The sequence below is a fragment of the Sphaerodactylus townsendi genome, linkage group LG15, assembly GCF_021028975.2.
Source record: "Sphaerodactylus townsendi isolate TG3544 linkage group LG15, MPM_Stown_v2.3, whole genome shotgun sequence".
Taxonomy (NCBI): Eukaryota; Metazoa; Chordata; class Lepidosauria; order Squamata; family Sphaerodactylidae; genus Sphaerodactylus; species Sphaerodactylus townsendi.
In genome coordinates, this window is record NC_059439.1 from 25,818,899 (window position 1) to 25,837,546 (window position 18,648).

Consider the following 18,648-nt stretch of genomic DNA (forward strand, 5'->3'; position numbering starts at 1 on the left):
TTGTTCGATACTTGTGGAGCGCCTGCTGGTCTTTCTTGAATGCTTACTTTTCATTATTGCAAAAGTATTGTTTGACATGGGTGCCAGGCCGATTTTGTTCCGAATCATTCCTGCCAGTTGTGTTCTTAGAACAATTGTTGTTAGGTTCGGGTGAGATTGCCTTTCCATCGTTCACTCCTGATCCTTAGGGGTGTTTTATGGGGTGGAGGGTGCCCTAGGGTGAAACTGCACATCCTGAAACAAAACACAGTCTTTTTTAAAAAAAGTTTTTTTTATTTTCTCAGCGTTTACAAGAACAAAAAACAAAACTCCCCAAAACATAAACTTTCACACCCTACCGCATCCATACAAAGCAAGAACATGAAGTATAAAAAAAGGAAAATAACCAAATAATGACTTCCTTCTAATCCATTCCAGGTTCATGCATCAATTTTTTTTTAAATGGAACAATTTATCAGTTACGCACTTTATCCTTTCTAATATTCTATTTCAGTCTGCTGTTTTCTTTCAGAACCCAAATCCTGCTATTATTTCTACCATATTTTTTCAATAGGTAGTCCGTCAAAGGTTTCCAGTTTCCTACTAACTTCTCTGTATTACTTTCCTTTAACAAGGGGGCTCATTTTGCTATTTCTGAATATTCCGCAGCAGCCTTAAAAGCGTGAGGACAGCAAGAAACTCACTATAGCAATGTCAAAATAAACAAAAATAATACTGTGGTTCTTATATTTTTATGTTAACCACTCTGGTGTCTAGGAACATTTGGAGTGTTAATTTCTCCCCAAGTCCTCCTTCAGTGGAAGTCCTGCTTTTCCAATGGGGCCACTTTTGCATTGTTATTACAGCTTGGAAAACCATTTTTTTTTTCTCCAGTGGGGAATTAAATGGCGATGTAATTAGAATTAAAAACTGCACTGCTCTGGGGGCGAATGCAAAAAAAATTAGAGGGAATCTGCCGGGGAGGGGCGAAGGAGCGCTCGGGGAGCCCCAGCGAATGCAGCGAAGGGTTAAAGCCGCGAAGCCCACGTGGGGAGAGAGGAAGAGGAGGAGGCGCCTTCCTGCTCCGCTCGGACGGGGGAGGGGAGCGTTAGGGGTTGCAACACCCCCAAGCCACCGCATCTGGTGCAAGGGGGCGGGAGGCAAGGCCGGCTCGCCTTGCAAAAGGTAAGTTTTTGCAAAGCCACGTGCAAGCCGGACAGGGGGGTTGGGAGGGGGAGGTGCGGTAGATTTAGTGGGGGGGGGGAGGGGGCCTTACCGCGATCCCCAAAAAATTGAGGTGGGAAAATGTCAAAGATGGAGGGAGGGAGGGAGGGAGGGAGAGGGGGGGGGAGGGAGAGAGATTGGCCATTTCTTTGCCCCTCCTACCCCCAGCCACATCAAAGAGGCAAAATGGCTGAATTCCCTTGTCTAAGTGTCAAATGGGGGGGGGGGGAGGGAAGGGGTTTGCAATGAACGAGGGTCTCTCGGCTTGCGGGGGGTGGAGACGATCGAGCTTTGCTTATGAATGGGGGGTTGGCGGGGGCGGGGAAATGGAACTGGGAAATGGGACTTGGGGGGACGAGCTTTGCTTATGAATGGGGGGGGGTTCGCGGGGGCGGGGAAATGGAACTGGGAAATGAGTGGGGGCTTTTTATGGGCAGGGGGGTGGTTGCAAAAGCAGGCAGCTGGGCTTCTTGCTAGATATCATGGGGTGGGTCAATTCTGGGGGGTGATCCTTTTAGGGGGTGGAGGGTAGAGTAGGATTTGGAAAATGGGAAGAGGGCAGAAATGTTTCTTTAGGGAAGGGGAAGCTCAGAAATAAGGGGATCCAGAAAGTTGGGAGATCTGGGGGCGGGGGAGGACAGGAAGCTGAGTTTGCCATTGAAAGGTAGGAGGGTGCATTTTTGGCTGGAAAAGAACGGGGTTTCAGACAAACTGCTTTTGCAATATATTAGGGTGAAGGATGTTTTACTATATAAAAGATATATGCTTATATACTTCCAACCAAGTAATCCACTCTCTCAGCAAGCTGACTTTTAGGGTTAGGGGTCCAACCCTACTCTGGAAAAGTTACTTCTGATTATTTTGGGGGAAACATACGTGGTTCACACACAGGGTCGTCCATAATTATTAATCTGCTGCTTATTGTATCGACTAATTAACAGATAGATCTCTTACTTAAATCTTATGGTAAACAAATAGAATTCCCTGCTGGATTGCAGGTGGGTTAATATTAGGAAATATGCAAAGACTTCTGTTGGTTATGCATTGCTTTTCTTAATAGCAAATGGGCTGCTCTGTGATTTTGGTAGCCATCTTGAGGATCCTCACCCCATGAATATGTCGTCCAGGGTGGGACCACCGTAGGGGATTTCTTGGATGACTTTTGGAATTGACTCGCAAGGAAATCTGGGAACCCATCAGGTTTACGTTTTGCTTGCATAAATTATAATTAGGCCTCAAGTCCACGATTAACTTGGAAAGAGACTCCTGAGCGGAGACATGCCCTTCGAAGTCCACGCTTAGAAGGGTTGAATTCTTCTGGATTGCATTGCTTGAATTACATTTACTTTTTCAGAAATCCCCACTCTTTGAGATATTAATTCCCCAACGTGAACTGGAGGACGGGAAGTCGCAGCTGGTATCTACTGGAAAAATGTGTGGGATCACAAGGGAAACCATTCAGACATAATAGCTGTTTATATTTTGCATGTCTGAATGTAAATGTGAAAATGGGCCTGTGGCGTCCCCTGTCACTGGGGCCCCCTCTTCCACAGACCCTGGGGTGGGGGACATCAGCTCTTCTCCCCTGAGTTAGCCTCAGAAGTGAGGAAGGAGGTCTCATGGCTGGCCTCCACATCGGCCATGCTGTCCTGCCTTTTATCCCCTCCCTTGGCCCTCCATCCACCAATCGAGGCCTCTGGGTCTGGGCCAAGCCCGCCCTTCCTTGGCCCCAGTGGCTACATGAGCTGTCTGTCTCCCCTGGCTTCTCCCACCCTTATAGCATCTTGTGTTCCCACCCCTCTCCCTCCACCGGGTGCTGAGGCCTGCCTCCCAGTAGTTTTCTATGGGGCCTAGGATGGGGTGTGTTTGGATGTTTGGAGGTGGTGCTGGTGAGTCTGGCCAGCAGCCCCCTTATGTTGATGGGTGGCTGTGCAGCTCCAGGTAGCTCAGGGCTCTCCTGACTGTCCCAGAGGGTACTGGGATGCGGTGGGGCAGCTCCAAGCAGCCCAAGTCATTCTCGGCCACCCTGGAACCTGCAGGGATGAGGTGGGGTGGCCCCAGACAACTCAGGGCTTTCCTGGCTGCCCCAGAGATGAGGTAAAGCGGCTCGGGACTCTCCCATCCGCCCCAAGAGCCATTTGGGGCACTGGGTGGCTCCCGGGGTTGTTCCGGACGGTAGGGGAGAGTGCCCATCCTGGGACAGTGCTCTTGCTGTTTTTGTTTTTAACAATGGTTAGTGACAACATTTGTGATTTTTGAAGCATGAGTATCTTCAGTTTTTGCAAAAAAACAGACAAACAAAAGGACGTGTTTTAAAAAAACTTTAATATGAGTTTTGGGTTTTAAAAAGCTAATGAACTTTGAAGGCTGTACATTCCCTCCCGCCTTCCATTATTTTTTGAAACTTAATTGTCACTGTAAAGCTTGATGAAGATCCTTTGAAGTTTGGGGCAAATTGGTACTTTGATTCTCTGGGGGAAGTTCTCAGTGGCCACTTATCGAAGGCCCTTTGACAGACACGACCAAGCCAAGCCAGGTTCGCTGCGGAAATGGCGCATGCAGCCTAGACATGATCAGCAGTGGGCTGGAGAAGGTTGGAAGGAGCTGATGGACCGGTCATTATCAGCCAGCATCATAGCTCACTATAGTTGCCATCTGGATATAGACTCAATAACTCAATTTGGCCCGTCAGGGTTCAACAGCCACTGGACATTTCGACCCAGCCAATCCGTCTGGAGGAGCAGCCATTTTTTTCCCTGAAAGCAGAAAGAAAAACTTTCCTTTTCAAAATGAAGAGCTATGTGGAACATTCAGGTTTCCCCCCTTATTATCTGTCAGCAACTTGGACATATGGAAAATGAGCATCTACCTAGCTTGGGGGTGGGAGCATGGTTATAATACAGAAAGAAACAAAAACTAATCCCCTTAAGGAATGCAAAAACAAGTACAAGAATGTGTCTCAAAAGTAGAGTTGTACTGTGTATTACAAAAACTACAAATTGAAAACATTTGAACCTGCAATATGAAGAATACAATTGTAAACAAAATTCAGTGTACCAATAACAAGTGTGTAAATACTTAGAAAAATAGATGTATAAAGGAGTTAATGCACATGACAAACAGTGGATAGACAGTATAAATATGTAAATATATACATGAAAAGGGGTTAACATACATGACAATGGATTGCTAGTTAACCTTTGTTTCAAGGTGATCTTCATCCACTTCTGTGTACCTATTTATTCAGTTTTAAAGCAGCCACCAATTCAAAATGAGTCAGAAATGAGTCTCACATGCTGTGTGAGAGATGCAAACTAACGTTGTCTCAAATTGTGGGTTCAGGTGGTGTTTTCAATATACATAGTTTGCAATACATCCACAGGTGGGATCCAACCAGTTCTCACCACTTCTCTAGAAGTGGTTACTAATTTTTTCTGAGTGCCGAGAAGGGGTTTCTAAAGCAACCTCCCTGCCCAGTAGGGTCTGGAAGTGCGTGTGTGCGGCGGCGCCACTGTTTGAATCCCACCACCATCGGAACCTGTTATTAAAATTTTCGGATCCCACCACTGAATACATCCCTATTTTTGGTACTGCTAGCATTTGATATAACCACTGGCGAGCAGGATACATTAAAGATATCTATACAGTTTTAGCATTTCGGTACTTCAGTAAGTGGGAATTTTTGCTCACTTGGTTAATCCTGCTGGTGGACCACTGTGTTTGAAGTGGTTGCCAAATTCCGACAGCAGATATTATTGTAACGAGGTAGAAATGGGGAGGGCCCATTTAGCCAGATGATCAGGGTTATCTGGTATTGTGTTGTGCAAAATATTCAGTTCCAAGCTTTGAAATCAAGCAAAACCTCCGCTGTCAAGTCCAGTGTATTTGAAAGGGCCAGATAGCAGTCCTAAGAATTCTACATCCTAGCTGTGGTGCCACACCACTGTAACACATGCTCCGTTAAGATATATGGTGCTTTGCCTATAGATGGGGGTTTGAGGTGCTGCAAAGAGATATCAGCAGCACTTTGACTTTTGCTGTTGGCTTGGGACAAGTTGCCAAATAGGGTGCCTGCTGTCACTTCTGCAGCCTCCATAGCTCTGCATTATGTTTTCAAGTCATGGAAAACCCACGCAGTGCTGATGGGATGGCTCTGTCAATTCTTGGGAAACTTCATGGTCACCTGTGGATTGAGGAAAAAAATGGTGTAGCCCTACTAGCTCTGAACCATTTCAGACCAGAGGTGAGGGGGTTCCATGTGTGAATGTGTTCTGTGATCGGAAACTCCCTGCACATCTGGTAGAAGGATAGGATAGCATGAAGTTTCTGATTCTGGGGTACGATTCAGTCCAGTAGCTCCTTATTCACGTTCTGAATTGATACCGAACTTGAAAAGCTGTATCACATGGTTATTCTGAGTGCATTATTTGGCCCATAGCGAGAGGAAGACAAGTGAAACAGTAATGTGTTGGCTGTGTGTTTGGTTTTTCTTGTAGCTGCAACCTGGGAGAGTGATAGCCACCACAGTGAAGTTTAATCCCGTGGCCTTTTGTGGCAGAGGTCCTTTCCGCACGTGCCAATAACAGCGCCCTGACGCCGTCCCTAGGGAGCTGTTCGCATGGGGGGCGCAGCTGCATCCCAGCAGCGCCACCCTCGCTCCCCCCCAGCGGCGCGAAGCCACTGTTTCCCAACCTTGCTCCCCGTCCGAATGGCAGCGGCTGGAAGGCGCCATCCTCCCTTTCCCAAACGACGTACCTTCCCTGCGACCTTCTGGCGCGTCGCCCAAGCCTGGGGACACGCCCCCCCTGCCCTGCGCATTCCAGAGGAGCGTCATCGCTGCAGGGCAGGGGGCGTAATCCCTGGCCTGGGCTTTACGCCATTGGAAGGTTGCAGGGAAGGTACGTCGTTCGGGCGACGGCACAGCGCTGCACCGTCTTCCCTGCCCCTACCGGGCCCGTTCGTGCGTTGTATATGCCGACGCACCCCCCCAGCGTGGCCGTGCGGAAACGGCCAGAATTATTGGGGAAGTGTGACTAGACAAGGGATTGGGTCAAGACAGCTTTCTCATTAATCTTACTCCTCTTTCCTGCATCCCATCCCATATGGCTTTTCCCCATGCTGATCTAATCATTCTCACATAGCCTTTTTGGGGAGTAGTCAAAGGGAACCCTCCTTCTTCCTTTTTAACCAGCGGAAAAGCTGGTTGGATCCAGTTTGTTGACTTTTCCCCCTCGCATCCTTTCCAACCACCGCACAAGCCAGGAGTTCAATATGTAAAGCCCAGATCGCTTGAACCCCCTTTATCAGTTTAAGGAAAGGGTTTGTAATTAGGCAGTTGACCTTTAACTGTTTTTAATATAAGTTCGTAACCCAAAATACATGAGCAAGAAGTATAATCTTAGATGAGATCTTCTCCGTTCTCCTCCTTTCTCACATGATAACACGTGCCCATTGTTGAAAAACTGAGTATGCAATTTCCTTTGAAAGTGTTGTTCTTAATCATGTGTAGATTTTTTAAAAAACTCATCAAAAGTGACTAATAATCTTCGGTTTCTTTAATCAGGTGACAACCCTACTTTTTTTCCCCCTCAGGGAGAAAACACCACCGTAAACACTTCTTGGTGGCAGCAGCGGCCTGGTGTATGCAGGGACCTCAAGGTACAGTCAGCTGACTTACCGGGCTGTACCAGATCACTGGAGTCAGTTGGATGTCCTGACCTAGTCTGGAGTGCAAACTGTGAGGCAGAAGATTATTTTCCACCATGTTTGCCTGTGAGACTTGGGGCCTCGGTGGCCAGACCTCCGTCTACAACTGGGACAAGGCCGTCTACCTCTTGGAAGATAAAATGGAACCTGAACAAGGATCAGGGGACTTGGATCTCCATTTCAAGATGCTGCTCGAGCAGGGGATGTACCCAGAAATCACAATTGAGGAGGAGGAAGAAGAAGAAGAGGAGGAAGAGGAAGAAGAAGTGGAAGAGGAGGAAGAGGAGGTGGAGGGAGGGGAAGTAGAAGTAGAAGTTGAAGAAGATGGGGAGGCTGTGCCGGAAGAGGAAGAGGAGGTGGTTGTGGGAGAGGAGGAGGAGGAAGAAGAAGAAGATGAAGATGACATGGATGAAGAAGAAGACAATGATGATGATGATGATGAAGAAGGGGAAGATGTGGAAGAAGTAGAGGTGGAAGTAGAAGAGGAGGAGGAAAGTCCATCAGGGCTTCAGCAAGCAGTCGTTCTATCTGAGGAAGGAGACAGTTCCGTGCTTGTCGTATGTGCTAGTAGTGTTGAGGAACTTCTGGCATCTGCAGCCTCTGTTGATCCTGAACAACATGACACCCTAGAGCCCCAGCGGTGGGAAGTTCATTGGGAAGAGGTATCACAGACACTACAGCCTCCATCTACAGAGGTGATGCTGCCACCACCAGAGGACCCCGTGGTTCCTGAGGCAGAACCAATAGAAGTAGAATCCGAGGTCTTCTCTACCACGCCGGAGCCAGCAAGGAACACCTCTCAGTGGAGGGAGATCTTCACTGAAGAACGCCAGCAAGATATCCACACGAGCCCCGCCGGCCCCGACAGAGGGAGTGGTGGGAGGGCACGGTCGTCGGTATCAGGGGGTTACGTCCTGGAGACTGCTCGCCGACGGTTCCGGCACTACTGCTACAAGGATACCGAGGGCCCGCGAAAGACTTGTGGACAGCTGTGGGAGCTTTGCAACCATTGGCTGAAGCCAAAGAACCGCACCAAGGAGCAGATTCTGGACGTGTTGATCCTGGAGCAGTTCCTGGCTGTTCTCCCTCCTTCGATTCGGACCCAAGTGTGGGAATGCAGCCCCGAGACTTGCGCGCGAGCGGTGGCCCTGGCTGAGGAATTCTTAGCAAAGCCGGCAGAAGCAGAGAGGCCGCCAGAAGAGCAGGTGAGAGGACTTTCCAGACCTTCACTTGTCCCAGCTACTTAATGTTTTGAGATAGTCCCAAGACCGCAGGGGTGATGGGAATGAAAACGAGGGGGTGGGAGGGACTAGCAAGGAGAGGGAATGATAGGGGGAATTTGCTCTGATTCTTGTTGCTCCCAGCTGCTTGCATATTTTATTTTATTCAATTTATAACCCACCCTCCTCCGTTACAAATCAGGCTCAGAGTGGCTTCCAACAAGAATGCACATTAATATAATTTTACAACAGTTATCAAACAGTCACAGTATAATTCCTTATGAATATATAAAGCCTATTTCCCTTAGAACCGTGGGGGCGAACCTTTGGCCCTCCAGATGTTATGGACTACAATTCCCACCAGCCCCTGCCAGCATGGCCAATTGGGGCTGATGGGAATTGTAGTCCATAACATCTGGAGGGCCAAAGGTTTGCCACCACTGCCTTAGAACATAAGATTCTGTTATCTCTTTGGCACCCCCAATTATTGTAGTCAGGAGTGCTCAGGGGAGAGATAAAAGTGGGAAACCCAAAGGGAGAGAGGAAAACAGGAAAAGAGCTGGCTTAGGCTAACACTGTTCTCAACCATGGGCCTGGCAGAATTTCTCTGTCTTACAGGCCCTTGTGTGTAATTGTTTGCATCCATTGCTTGGGGATGCTGAGAGAAGCTATCTCCAGATGTTAGAGCACTTTTACCTCATCAGTATTTACAATTATATTTTGTTGGAGGCGGAACTAGGAGTTGCCAAAAGGGAAAGATGGCCTTTCCCTCTAATAGAGGCTAAACAGGTGGTTAAAGCTTTTCATGTCATGGAGGTGAATCACATCACCTGAGAAACAACATCCCGTACCTTGTCTCACAGAAAGATAGAACCTCGGCGTCAAATTAATCTGCAGCCACTTCCTGGACCTTCTTTGTCTTGAAAGGAGGTGGTAGCCATCTTAGGGAACCAGGAAAAAATGACGTTAGGAAGTTTGAGTTTTGAAAACCTGATGGGTGGAGAAGAATCCCCGAGTGACCCTGAGCAGAATGCAGTTAAAACCACTGTGATAGCCCGAGGGATTACAGAGATATGGGTGGTTTTTATCTGCAGTGGCCATTTTAATATCGGGACTTTTTTTTTTCTAAAGCGGAAGCACACCGCTTTCACTACCTCTGAACAACACAGAACCACATTTTTTTCCTTCTGGTGGGACAGAGTATAGTAAGCCTCTGTTAAAGGGACGGCACACTTTTTTCCACCAGGCGGTTGGGAGTTGTAGGGTAGGAATATCTGAATTTGCAAAATCTAAAACGTGCAAAATAACAGGGGAAGGAGTCCAGAGAGCATCACGGTTTCTGAACTGTTTATTTTGTAGTGCGAAAAGAAACATGGCAGTAAATGTTACATTTTTATGAGTCTGAGAGGTTGTAAGCAGGGTTCTCTCGCGCCTCTATATTTATTTACGAAAGTGATGTGTCAACCTCTGCTAGTTTTGAAAACTAAACACGGTGCTGTCTTTCTGTAGTCCTCATTGTCCCACAGGACCACCTGTGCCATTAGGCAGGGCACAGCAGCAGATCTGGGGATAGCATTAAAATACAAGAAAGCATCTGTTATACAGTTCATTATAACAACGTGTGATTGGCGTTTGGAATATGCTGCCACAGGAGGTGGTGATTGCCACTAACCTGGATAGCTTTAAAAGGGGCTTGGACAGATTTATGGAGGAGAAGACAATTTATGGCTACCAATCTTGATCCTCTTTGATCTGAGACTGCAAATGCCTTAGCAGGCCAGGTGCTCGGGAGCAACAGCCGCAGAAGGCCATTGCTTTCACCTCCTGCATGTGAGCTCCCAAAGGCACCTGGTGGGCCACTGCGAGTAGCAGAGAGCTGGACTAGATGGACTCTGGTCTGATCCAGCAGGCTTGTTCTTATGTTCTTAACTTCGTGACACTGGTTGGCTTTTTGTGGACTCTTCCCTCCAGCCCAGCTCACCTTGATCCTCTTCATGCCAGCTTATCTTCTGCAAAGAAGTTTGGAAGGTTTCATGCCCGCACCGACACAAACTGCTCTGGCAGTTGGCCATTGATTTGTGAAAAGATGCCCCAGAGGTTTTTGGGAGTTGTAGTCTTGTGGGCCCGGAAACAAAAGTCTCCCCCCGCCCTTTCCTCCAAGCCGGCTGGCCATCTGGCATTCTCCACAAGCCAGCACTGTGGACAAAATGTCCACCCCCAGCTGGAGGCAGAAGCAATCCTGCGCAGAGCTTGGCTTTCACGAAAGCTGCTCAGATTTCCTGCAGAAAGCCAAGCCGAAATCATTGGCTTTATTTTATTGCCCGGGGGGAGGGGGGGGGTTCCTAGAAGAAATGAATGGGAAGGAAGGCATGGATGACATTCAGCTTCTGACTCCCAAAACGTAGATATTCTAATCCTTCCAGAGTTCTGGAGCATTCATGGAATTGGATTTCAGATTGTCAAAATTACATCAGCTCTCAGCTTATTCTTTTTTGGAGGGAGAGGAACCTCCCTCCCCCCCCCCCCTACATTTAAAAGCAAGCGGATGGACCTTTGATTGCAGCAAGCGCAGAAGCATTCCAAAAATGGAGAGGTGTAGTGTTTCCGGTTGGCCACCTGGAAATTCCTCTGCGCTTTCACACTTGCCGCTGAATTAAAAACTGAGGCAGCTGTTACTTCTATATGCTTTCCCTCCGGCAGTCCTTTCATCTGCATCCTTTCTCTAGCCATTGGACAGCACACCCAGAACTTGCTAGCTACCGGGGTGGGGGGGGGGGGGGGGGAGAGGAGAGAGGGAAAAGGCTTAGAAGGCAGTCAGGAGGTCTGGATGAGCTGAGTTTAAAGATCCAAATGAGAATCAAGGGGCAAGTCTTCAACTTAAAGCTGTCAGCAGGTAGGGTTTCTACGTTCTTCAAAGAGATTTCCCAACGTCTATATGGTGAGGGGGTGTTATTTTTGTAGCTTTTCAGTAGAGTAGAAAGTTTTCTTGTGTTTGGTTTGTCATGCCCTTACAAGCCATGAAATATTATTTATTTTTTGTTTGTTTACTTCATGTATACCACAGCGTTCTCTCCAGTGGAGATCCAGAGCAGCTTAGTTCCCTTCCACACATGCAGAATAATGCACTTTCAATCCACTTTCAATGCACTTTGCAGCTGTGCGGAATAGCAAAATCCACTTGCAAACAGTTGTGAAAGTGGTTTGAAAATGCATTATTCTGCATGTGCGGAAAGGGCCTTATATCATTCCTTGCTCCATTTTTTAAAACAACCACTCTAGACTGGGACTGTAATGATTGGCCCGTGGTTACCCAGTAAGCATCCACAGCAGAGTGGGGATTCAAATCTGTTCCCGGATTCTTGTCCAATGCCCTAAGCACTGCAAAACACAGGGACCACCATCCTTCCGATTTGGGTACCTGAGACAGAGAAGTCCAAACTTTTAAAAAACAGTACAGCCTTACTTCCAACATTACTTCCAACATTCACCTTTGGGTCCAAAGAAATCATGTGGCAAGCCTGCCTTAATAATGACTAATCGTCAGAGATGCTGTTTCATATCCCCAGCAGGCCGTACAGTGATGTACGATGAACCTCAGAAGGCAGCTAGTCCACTCTTCATCTGTGTTCCTTCCAGCTGAGTTCAAAATCCCCATTTCCCCAGTCACCTTGAGTGTGACTGAGTGGTAACAACACGTCTTCTTTGCCTGCAGAAGTTCACAGTTTCTGAACCTGACGAGAAGAATGTATTATTATTTATTTTCATTTTATTTATTCCATTGGTATGCCGCCCTTGCCGTTACGGGCTCAGGGCAGCTTCCGGCATATTATAAATACAATAAATTCAAGAATTAAAGACCAAGCAGTCCATTCCACTTATAAACCCCGATGACTAAAACGTTTCTCATCAGAATGATTATTTACGAAACATACAACAAGGAAACCCCGAAAATAGGAGAGGAAGAAAAGTAGAATCATAGCTTTGGAAGAGACCACAAGGGCCATCAAGTCCAACCCCCTGCCATGCAGGAACACACAGTCACTCCTGACATATGTTAATCCAGCCTCTGTTTAAAAACCTCCAAAGAAGGAGACTCCACCACTCTCCAAGGCAGTGAATTCTACTGTCGAACAGCCCTTACTGTCAGGAAGTTATTTCTAATGTTTAGGTGGAATCTCTTCTCCTTCACCTTGAATCCATTACTTCGTTAGGGAAGAAGGAGGCCATTTGGTGGTATAGAAGAAGAAGAAAAGAAGAGTTTGGATTTATATCCCCCCTTTCTCTCCTGCAGGAGACTCAAAGGGGCTTACAATCTCCTTTCTCCACCTTCCTCACAACAAACACCCTGTGAGGTAGGTGGGGCTGAGAGAGCTCCGAGAAGCTGTGACTAGCCCAAGGTCACCCAGCTGGCGTGTGTGGGAGTGCACAGGCTCATCTGAATTCCCCAGATAAGCCTCCACAGCTCAGGCGGCAGAGCGGGGAATCAAACCTGGTTCCTCCAGATTAGATACACGAGCTCTTAACCTCCTACGCCACTGCTTCCTCAACCATAAGCCTGGTAGCACAGCTCCGACTTACAAGCCCTGCAGAATTGCAACGGGGAGACTGGGTAAAATGTTTACCTCCTGTGTATCTGCTGCCGGACTCCGTTCTTACAATACTGGTCTGGAAAGATCAATAGTGTGACTCGGTAGAAGGCTGTTTTCATATGGCTTTTGGGGAGATGCTGTGGCCAGGTGGAAGAATTCTATGCCGGAGGACCCGATTTCAGCTTCTGGCATTTCAGACAGGAGGCGCTGGAGAGGATGCTGCCCTGCCTGAAATCTCGGTGAGCCGTTGCTCATCAGAAGAGGCAAGACTGAACAATTCCTAGACCGTTCCGTTTTAAACTGCAAGTGAGCAGGAAGCATATTTGAATGAAATTCCTGCTTCATAACGTGTTAACCACGCACCTGCAGGGAGCTTTTCATCACACGCATTATCCCCCTGTGCTCATAGCTGCTCCAAATGATGCCGCTAATCATGAAAGTCGGAACGCTGAATATTACTAGACCTAGGAATGGCCAGAGATGCTGAAGGTGTACCTTGGTGCGTTAACAGGATGTAGCAGTTGTGCCTACGCTTCCTAATTAAAGCTAGTTTCGTGCATTGTGTGGCAAAATGGTGCAACAGGGCATTATTTATTATTTGCTTCAGGGAGTATTGGTATACTGAAATGCAGAACAGTAGAAAAGTAAAACCGCTTGCAAATGCTGTGAAACGTGGGATTCCCCTGGATTGCAGTCTTTTTCCGGATTGCAATTCCCCAGTATCCCAGCTAGAGAAAAGGAAGCAGCAGTGGCATAGGAAGTTAAGAGCTCATGTATCTAATCTGGAGGAACTGGGTTTGATTCTCTGCTCTGCCGACTGAGCTGTGGAGGCTTATCTGGGGAATTCAGATTAGCCTGTACGCTCCCACACACACCAGCTGGGTGACCTTGGGCTAGTCACAGCTTCTTGGAGCTCTCTCAGCCCCACCTACCTCACAGGGTGTTTGTTGTGAGGGGAGAAGGGCAAGGAGATTGTAAGCCCCTTTGAGTCTCCTGCAGGAGAGAAAGGGGGGATATAAATCCAAACTCTTCTTCTTCTTTACATTTGAATCACATTGCGGTCCAGTGGCACCTTATGGGCTACTTGGGATTTATTGTGGCGTAGGCTTTTTGTGTTTCAGCTCTCCCTTTGTCAGATTGAATCACAGTTGGAAAAGATCACATCCAGTCCATCCCCCACCATGCAGCAGCCCGCAATCAAATCACTCTTGACAGATGGCCATCCGGCCTCTGTTTAAAGACCTCCAAAGAAGGAGACTCCACCACCCTCCGAGGTGGCGTATTCCGCCATGGAATATAGCCCTTGCCCCCAGGAACTCCTTCCTAATGTTTCGGTGGAATCACCTTCCTTGTAGTTTGAACCAATTACTCTGGGTCATTCCGCACAAGAAGAATAATGCACTTTCAAACTGCTTTCAGTGCCCTTTGAAGCTGTGCGGAATGGCAAAATCCACTTGCAAACAGTTGTGAAAGTGGTTTGAAAACACATTATTTTGCGTGTGCAGAAGGGGCCCTAGTCTCTGGAGCAGGAGAAGACAAGCTTACTCCCTTCACATATTTAAACATGGTTATCATGTCACCCCTTAATCTTCTCTTCTCCAGACCAAACACACCCAGCTCTCTAAGTTTCTCCTCATAGGGCATGGATTCCAGACCTTTTTTTTTTTTTTTACCATTTTGGTCCTTTGAACATGCTCTAGCTTGTCAATATCATTCTTGAATCGTGGTGCCCAGAACTAGACACAGTATCCAAGTGAGGTCTGACCAACGCAGAATAGAATGTGGAATCATAGAGTTGGAAGGGAATCCAGGGATCATCAAGTCCAACCCTGCGCCATGCAGGAACACACAATCAAAGCACTCCTGTCAGATGAACCCCCAGCGAATGGCATCCTGACATACACATCCTTTGCATATGGAGGTGACATTCCAGCTTTTGACCACAACCTGCTTCTGCTACATTATTCTTTCTAACCCCCCCCCCCCCCCGCTAAGATTCTCACTCTAGTGACCACCAGAATATGTTTCACTTGATCAGCATGTATAGGCAGCGGAGAAAAATACCAACGAATGTGTTTCACGGAAGAGCTTGGTTTCCAAGATACAAAAGGAAGCAACGGAAAAGGCAGGGGTAACCATTAGGGAAGGCTGGCCTGCAACCCGCTTGCAGAGACTTTGTGACCACTCCTGCATCCCGGCCCACAGGTTGGGGAACGGTGCAATAAGAACTAGCCTGCTGGATCAGACCAGAGTCCATCTAGTCCAGCACTCTGCTACTCGCAGTGGCCCACCAGGTGCCTTTGGGAGCTCACTTGCAGGATGTGAAAGCTATGGCCTTCTGCTGCTGCTGCTCCTGAGCACCTGGTCTGCTCAGGCATTTGCAATCTGAGATCAAGGCGGATCAAGATTGGTATCCATAGATCGACTTCTCCATCAATCTGTCCAAGCCCCTTTTAAAGGTATCCAGGTTAGTGACCATCACCACCTCCTGTAGCAGCATATTCCAAACACCAATCACACGTTGCGTGAAGAAGTGTTTCCTTTTATTAGTCCTAATTCTTCCCCCCCAGGATTTTCAATGAATGCCCCCTGGTTCTAGTATTGTGAGACCACCAGAGAGAAAATCAATCCATGCAGAGTGGATGAAGACTACTCCCAACTGCTGGTAATTGGGCAGAAAAGGATTAGCATAAAATCCAGTCAAGGAAGGCCACATTGTGGAACGGGATTAGTTCAGCGTCCTTCACTCTGCACTTTCCTGGGAGACAGCATGGTGTAGTGGTTAAGAGCAGGTGGATTTTAATTTGGAGAACTGGGTTTGATCCCCCCCCCCCAACTGAGTGGCAGAGGCTTATCTGGTGAACCAGACGTGTTTCCGCACTCCTACATCCCTGCTGGGTGACCTTGGGCTAGTCACAGTTCTTGGGACCTCTCTCAGCCCCACCTGCCTCACAAGGTGTCTGTTGTGGGGAGAGGAAGGGAAAGGAGCTTGTAAGCCACCTGGAGTCTCCTTACAGGACAGAAAGGTGGGGTATAAATCCAAACCCTTCTTCTTGCTATCTTGCACTAACAGCTCTGCCTCTCTTTTTTTTAATCTACGACACCTTATATACAAATTACATGTTTTGCATTAGTGAGCAGAGCCATCCTGTAAACCACAGGTGTCAAACTCGCGGCCCTCCAGATGTTATGGACTACAGCTCCCATCATCCCCTGTCAGCTTGATGCTGGCAGGGGATGATGGGAATTGTAGTCTGTAACATCTGGAGGGCCGCGAGTTTGACACCTATGCTGTAAACTATTTGCAGTTCCTTCCTTGTGCAGTTTCGTTTACAAATGCTACAAGGCCAAACTCCTTTGCAGCTTGTAGGGGCCCAGGAGACGGATCCTTTGATTGACACTCCGTCAATGACAACGGCTTTCTGCTTCTCCCTTCAGGATTCAGACCTGTTTGAGGAAGTCGTGGTGACTTTTCCTGGCGAGGACCAGCCCCTCTCAGACGCTGAGCAGGGAGAGACCTGCCTGGAGGCGGAGCAGAGGGATGAAGTGGACATTTGTTTGCTGGGTGAGTCTCTAATGTTCCTAGTTAGGCTCTTTCCACACAGAATAATGCACAGAATAATGCACATTCAATCCACTTTCACAACTGTTTGCAAGTGGATTTTTCTATTCCGCACAGTAAAATCCAGCTTCAAAGTGGATTGAAAGTGCCTTATTCTGCGTGTGAGGAAGGGGCCTCGGTTAACTCCTAAGCTGATTTACCTGGAGGTGCTCTGAGGGACCTTTTAAAAAATGAAGGAAACAAATGACTGAACCATAGTTTTGTCAGGAAAGAAAAATAAATATGGTGTGCATCTTGTGCGCAGAACATGGTAATCTAAATGACAGCACCTGTCATCCAAAGTCAGTTGGTAAAACCTGATGCAACTGAACCAAACCGGTTTGATCCAATCCAGTGACCTTCACAGTGATTGGTCAGTGATAGTATATAGACAGAGCACATTCATTGTACAGTGTCCGTTAGGGTTTCTTAGTTGCTGCGAGGCATGCTGCCGGATTGTTCATTTGATTCACTGTATATAACCTGCACCAACAAGTAAAAACCTTCTTTGAAGTGAAACTGCTGTGTGGTGTGGAGTTGTTCTTGTGCCGTGCCAAGCCGTCTACAGCTGCGCTTATCTTACTCTGGTAACACACCTTTCCGCTGATAAGCCGCCTACTCTGTCAGGTTATGGGCCCAGAGTTTGCTGTTACACGGGAGTGAGGTAGTGCTGAGGAGTGTTGTTGGCGTGAGGTGCACGGGCTGTGTGTGGAACAGAGGCAGTCATGGCGTTTACAGCTTCCAGTTTGCCTTTTGAGAGGCTGGACGGGACGAACTACATGCCGTGGAGCTGTCAGTTTTGGCTGCAAAGGAATAAACCAGCAGTTAACCATACCCAGTCCTATCCCCCTTATAGGTGTGAGGAGATAACTCAGTAACAGTTATGGCAGGAATGCTGCAGCCCCATAAACAAAGAAAAACTTAATTCAAGCGGTTGAAAACCAGAAATTGCCTTAAATTAAAGAACTGGAAACTGCGGATTAAATTGACAGTTGCAGGATGAAGTGGGGCCTTTGTTGGAAAAAAAAATTACTGGGGAAATATTCAGCCGGGGATGTGGAGTTATATAGTATAGTCAGATATCAGAAGCTAAAGCTGGGTTGGGACTTGGAAGCAAAACTTCCAAGGAAGGCTTGGCAGAGGAAAGCCGTGGCCAACCATCTCTGCTTAATGACTTGCCTTTAAATGCCCTGCTATATACCTGGAACATCTTGTTAATTACAATTGCAGATGGGTCATGACTAGAGCAAGGTGTAACTCTTTTCCGTCAGTTCATCTTCAAGGTCGCTTCTCTAATATCCCACAAAATGAGCGTTGCTGTCGATTCTGTCCTGATACAACTGATTCACTTTCTCATATTCTGCTTCACTGTTCAAAATATAACAACATCAGAACTGATTTGAGAACTGTATTACCAACAGGATTTGTGCTCCTTTCTGATAAGATAAAAATGGCTAAGCTTCTAAATAACTCTAATGCTGAAATCTCTGAAGCTGTTGCTACATTTGTACTCTGTGTACTGCAAGTTGTGCAATAATGATCTTTTTATTGTATTTGGAATTCATGACACACACCGGTTTTATGCCTAATAAAGGATTTGGATTTGGATTTGGACTTGCCTTTAAAACCCCACCAGGGGTCGCTAGAGGTTGGCTGCAACTTGGCAATGCTTTAAACACACAACCATTCAGCCAGATCTTGACCTAGAGGGGTGGGGCATTGCCAGATCACTTGGGAGGGGTAGAGTACCATATTGAGGGCCCTTTGGAACCCCCTTTCCTTCTGGCTGGGGCAAAGCAGTGCCTTGGCAAACAGGACAGGGTCCGGTTGCAGAAACGACCCAGGTGAGGGCGACTCAGGCAGAAGAGGGAGGGATGCTCGCGTTTTACCCTTCACGGGATACAGACGCTTCTCTCCCCCTTTCAGATTCTTCTGACACAGAGGCAACGTGGGATTCTTCGGCAGAAGAAGGAGGCTCAGGTGAGTTGCGAAAGCAAGGCTGTCCTGTAAGACAGGTAGGGGGACACCACCAGGCCAGCCACCAGGGTAAAACGGCCCGTCTCAGGGGAATGAAGATGAGGTCTTGGCTCAAGGATAGCGAATGGTTGGTTGTTCAGTTGGTTGTTTTTCCACTACAAGGGGAATTTTTTGTGTGAGAGAGTGTGAGGGGCGCCATTTGAGTACAGCCAAGCCAACTTGTTTCATGTTGTAACCCGTTGGCAGAGCTGCATGTAATCCACCCCCAAAATGAAAACAAATTAAAACTCTGTGCCCAGAGAGTCTTAATTTTGCACCGCGCCTCCCCACCGTCAGCTTGCCATGAATTGTA

The 18,648-nt window shown here is 47.5% G+C and overlaps 2 protein-coding genes across 4 annotated transcripts in view; both read left to right on the forward strand.

Moving 5' to 3' along the window:
- The window catches only part of LOC125444887 (sulfotransferase 1C2-like), a 343,341-nt gene that overhangs the window by 295,886 nt on the left and 28,807 nt on the right, over positions 1 to 18,648 (forward strand). The gene's annotated exons all lie outside the window — the stretch shown is intronic.
- LOC125444874 (zinc finger and SCAN domain-containing protein 2-like) overlaps positions 1,039 to 18,648 on the forward strand; it is a 23,048-nt gene continuing 5,438 nt past the window's right edge. Inside the window, exons 1-4 of one of the 3 annotated variants that reach the window (XM_048517612.1) lie at positions 1,039 to 1,164; positions 6,796 to 8,114; positions 16,157 to 16,283; positions 18,246 to 18,299. In XM_048517612.1, the coding sequence (XP_048373569.1) occupies positions 6,966 to 8,114; positions 16,157 to 16,283; positions 18,246 to 18,299 (1,330 nt within the window). In that variant the 5' untranslated portion in view covers positions 1,039 to 1,164; positions 6,796 to 6,965. Of the gene's footprint in view, positions 1,165 to 6,766; positions 8,115 to 16,156; positions 16,284 to 18,245; positions 18,300 to 18,648 lie in introns of those variants that run through there. The other 2 variants (XM_048517613.1, XM_048517614.1) reach the window with 2 other exon arrangements.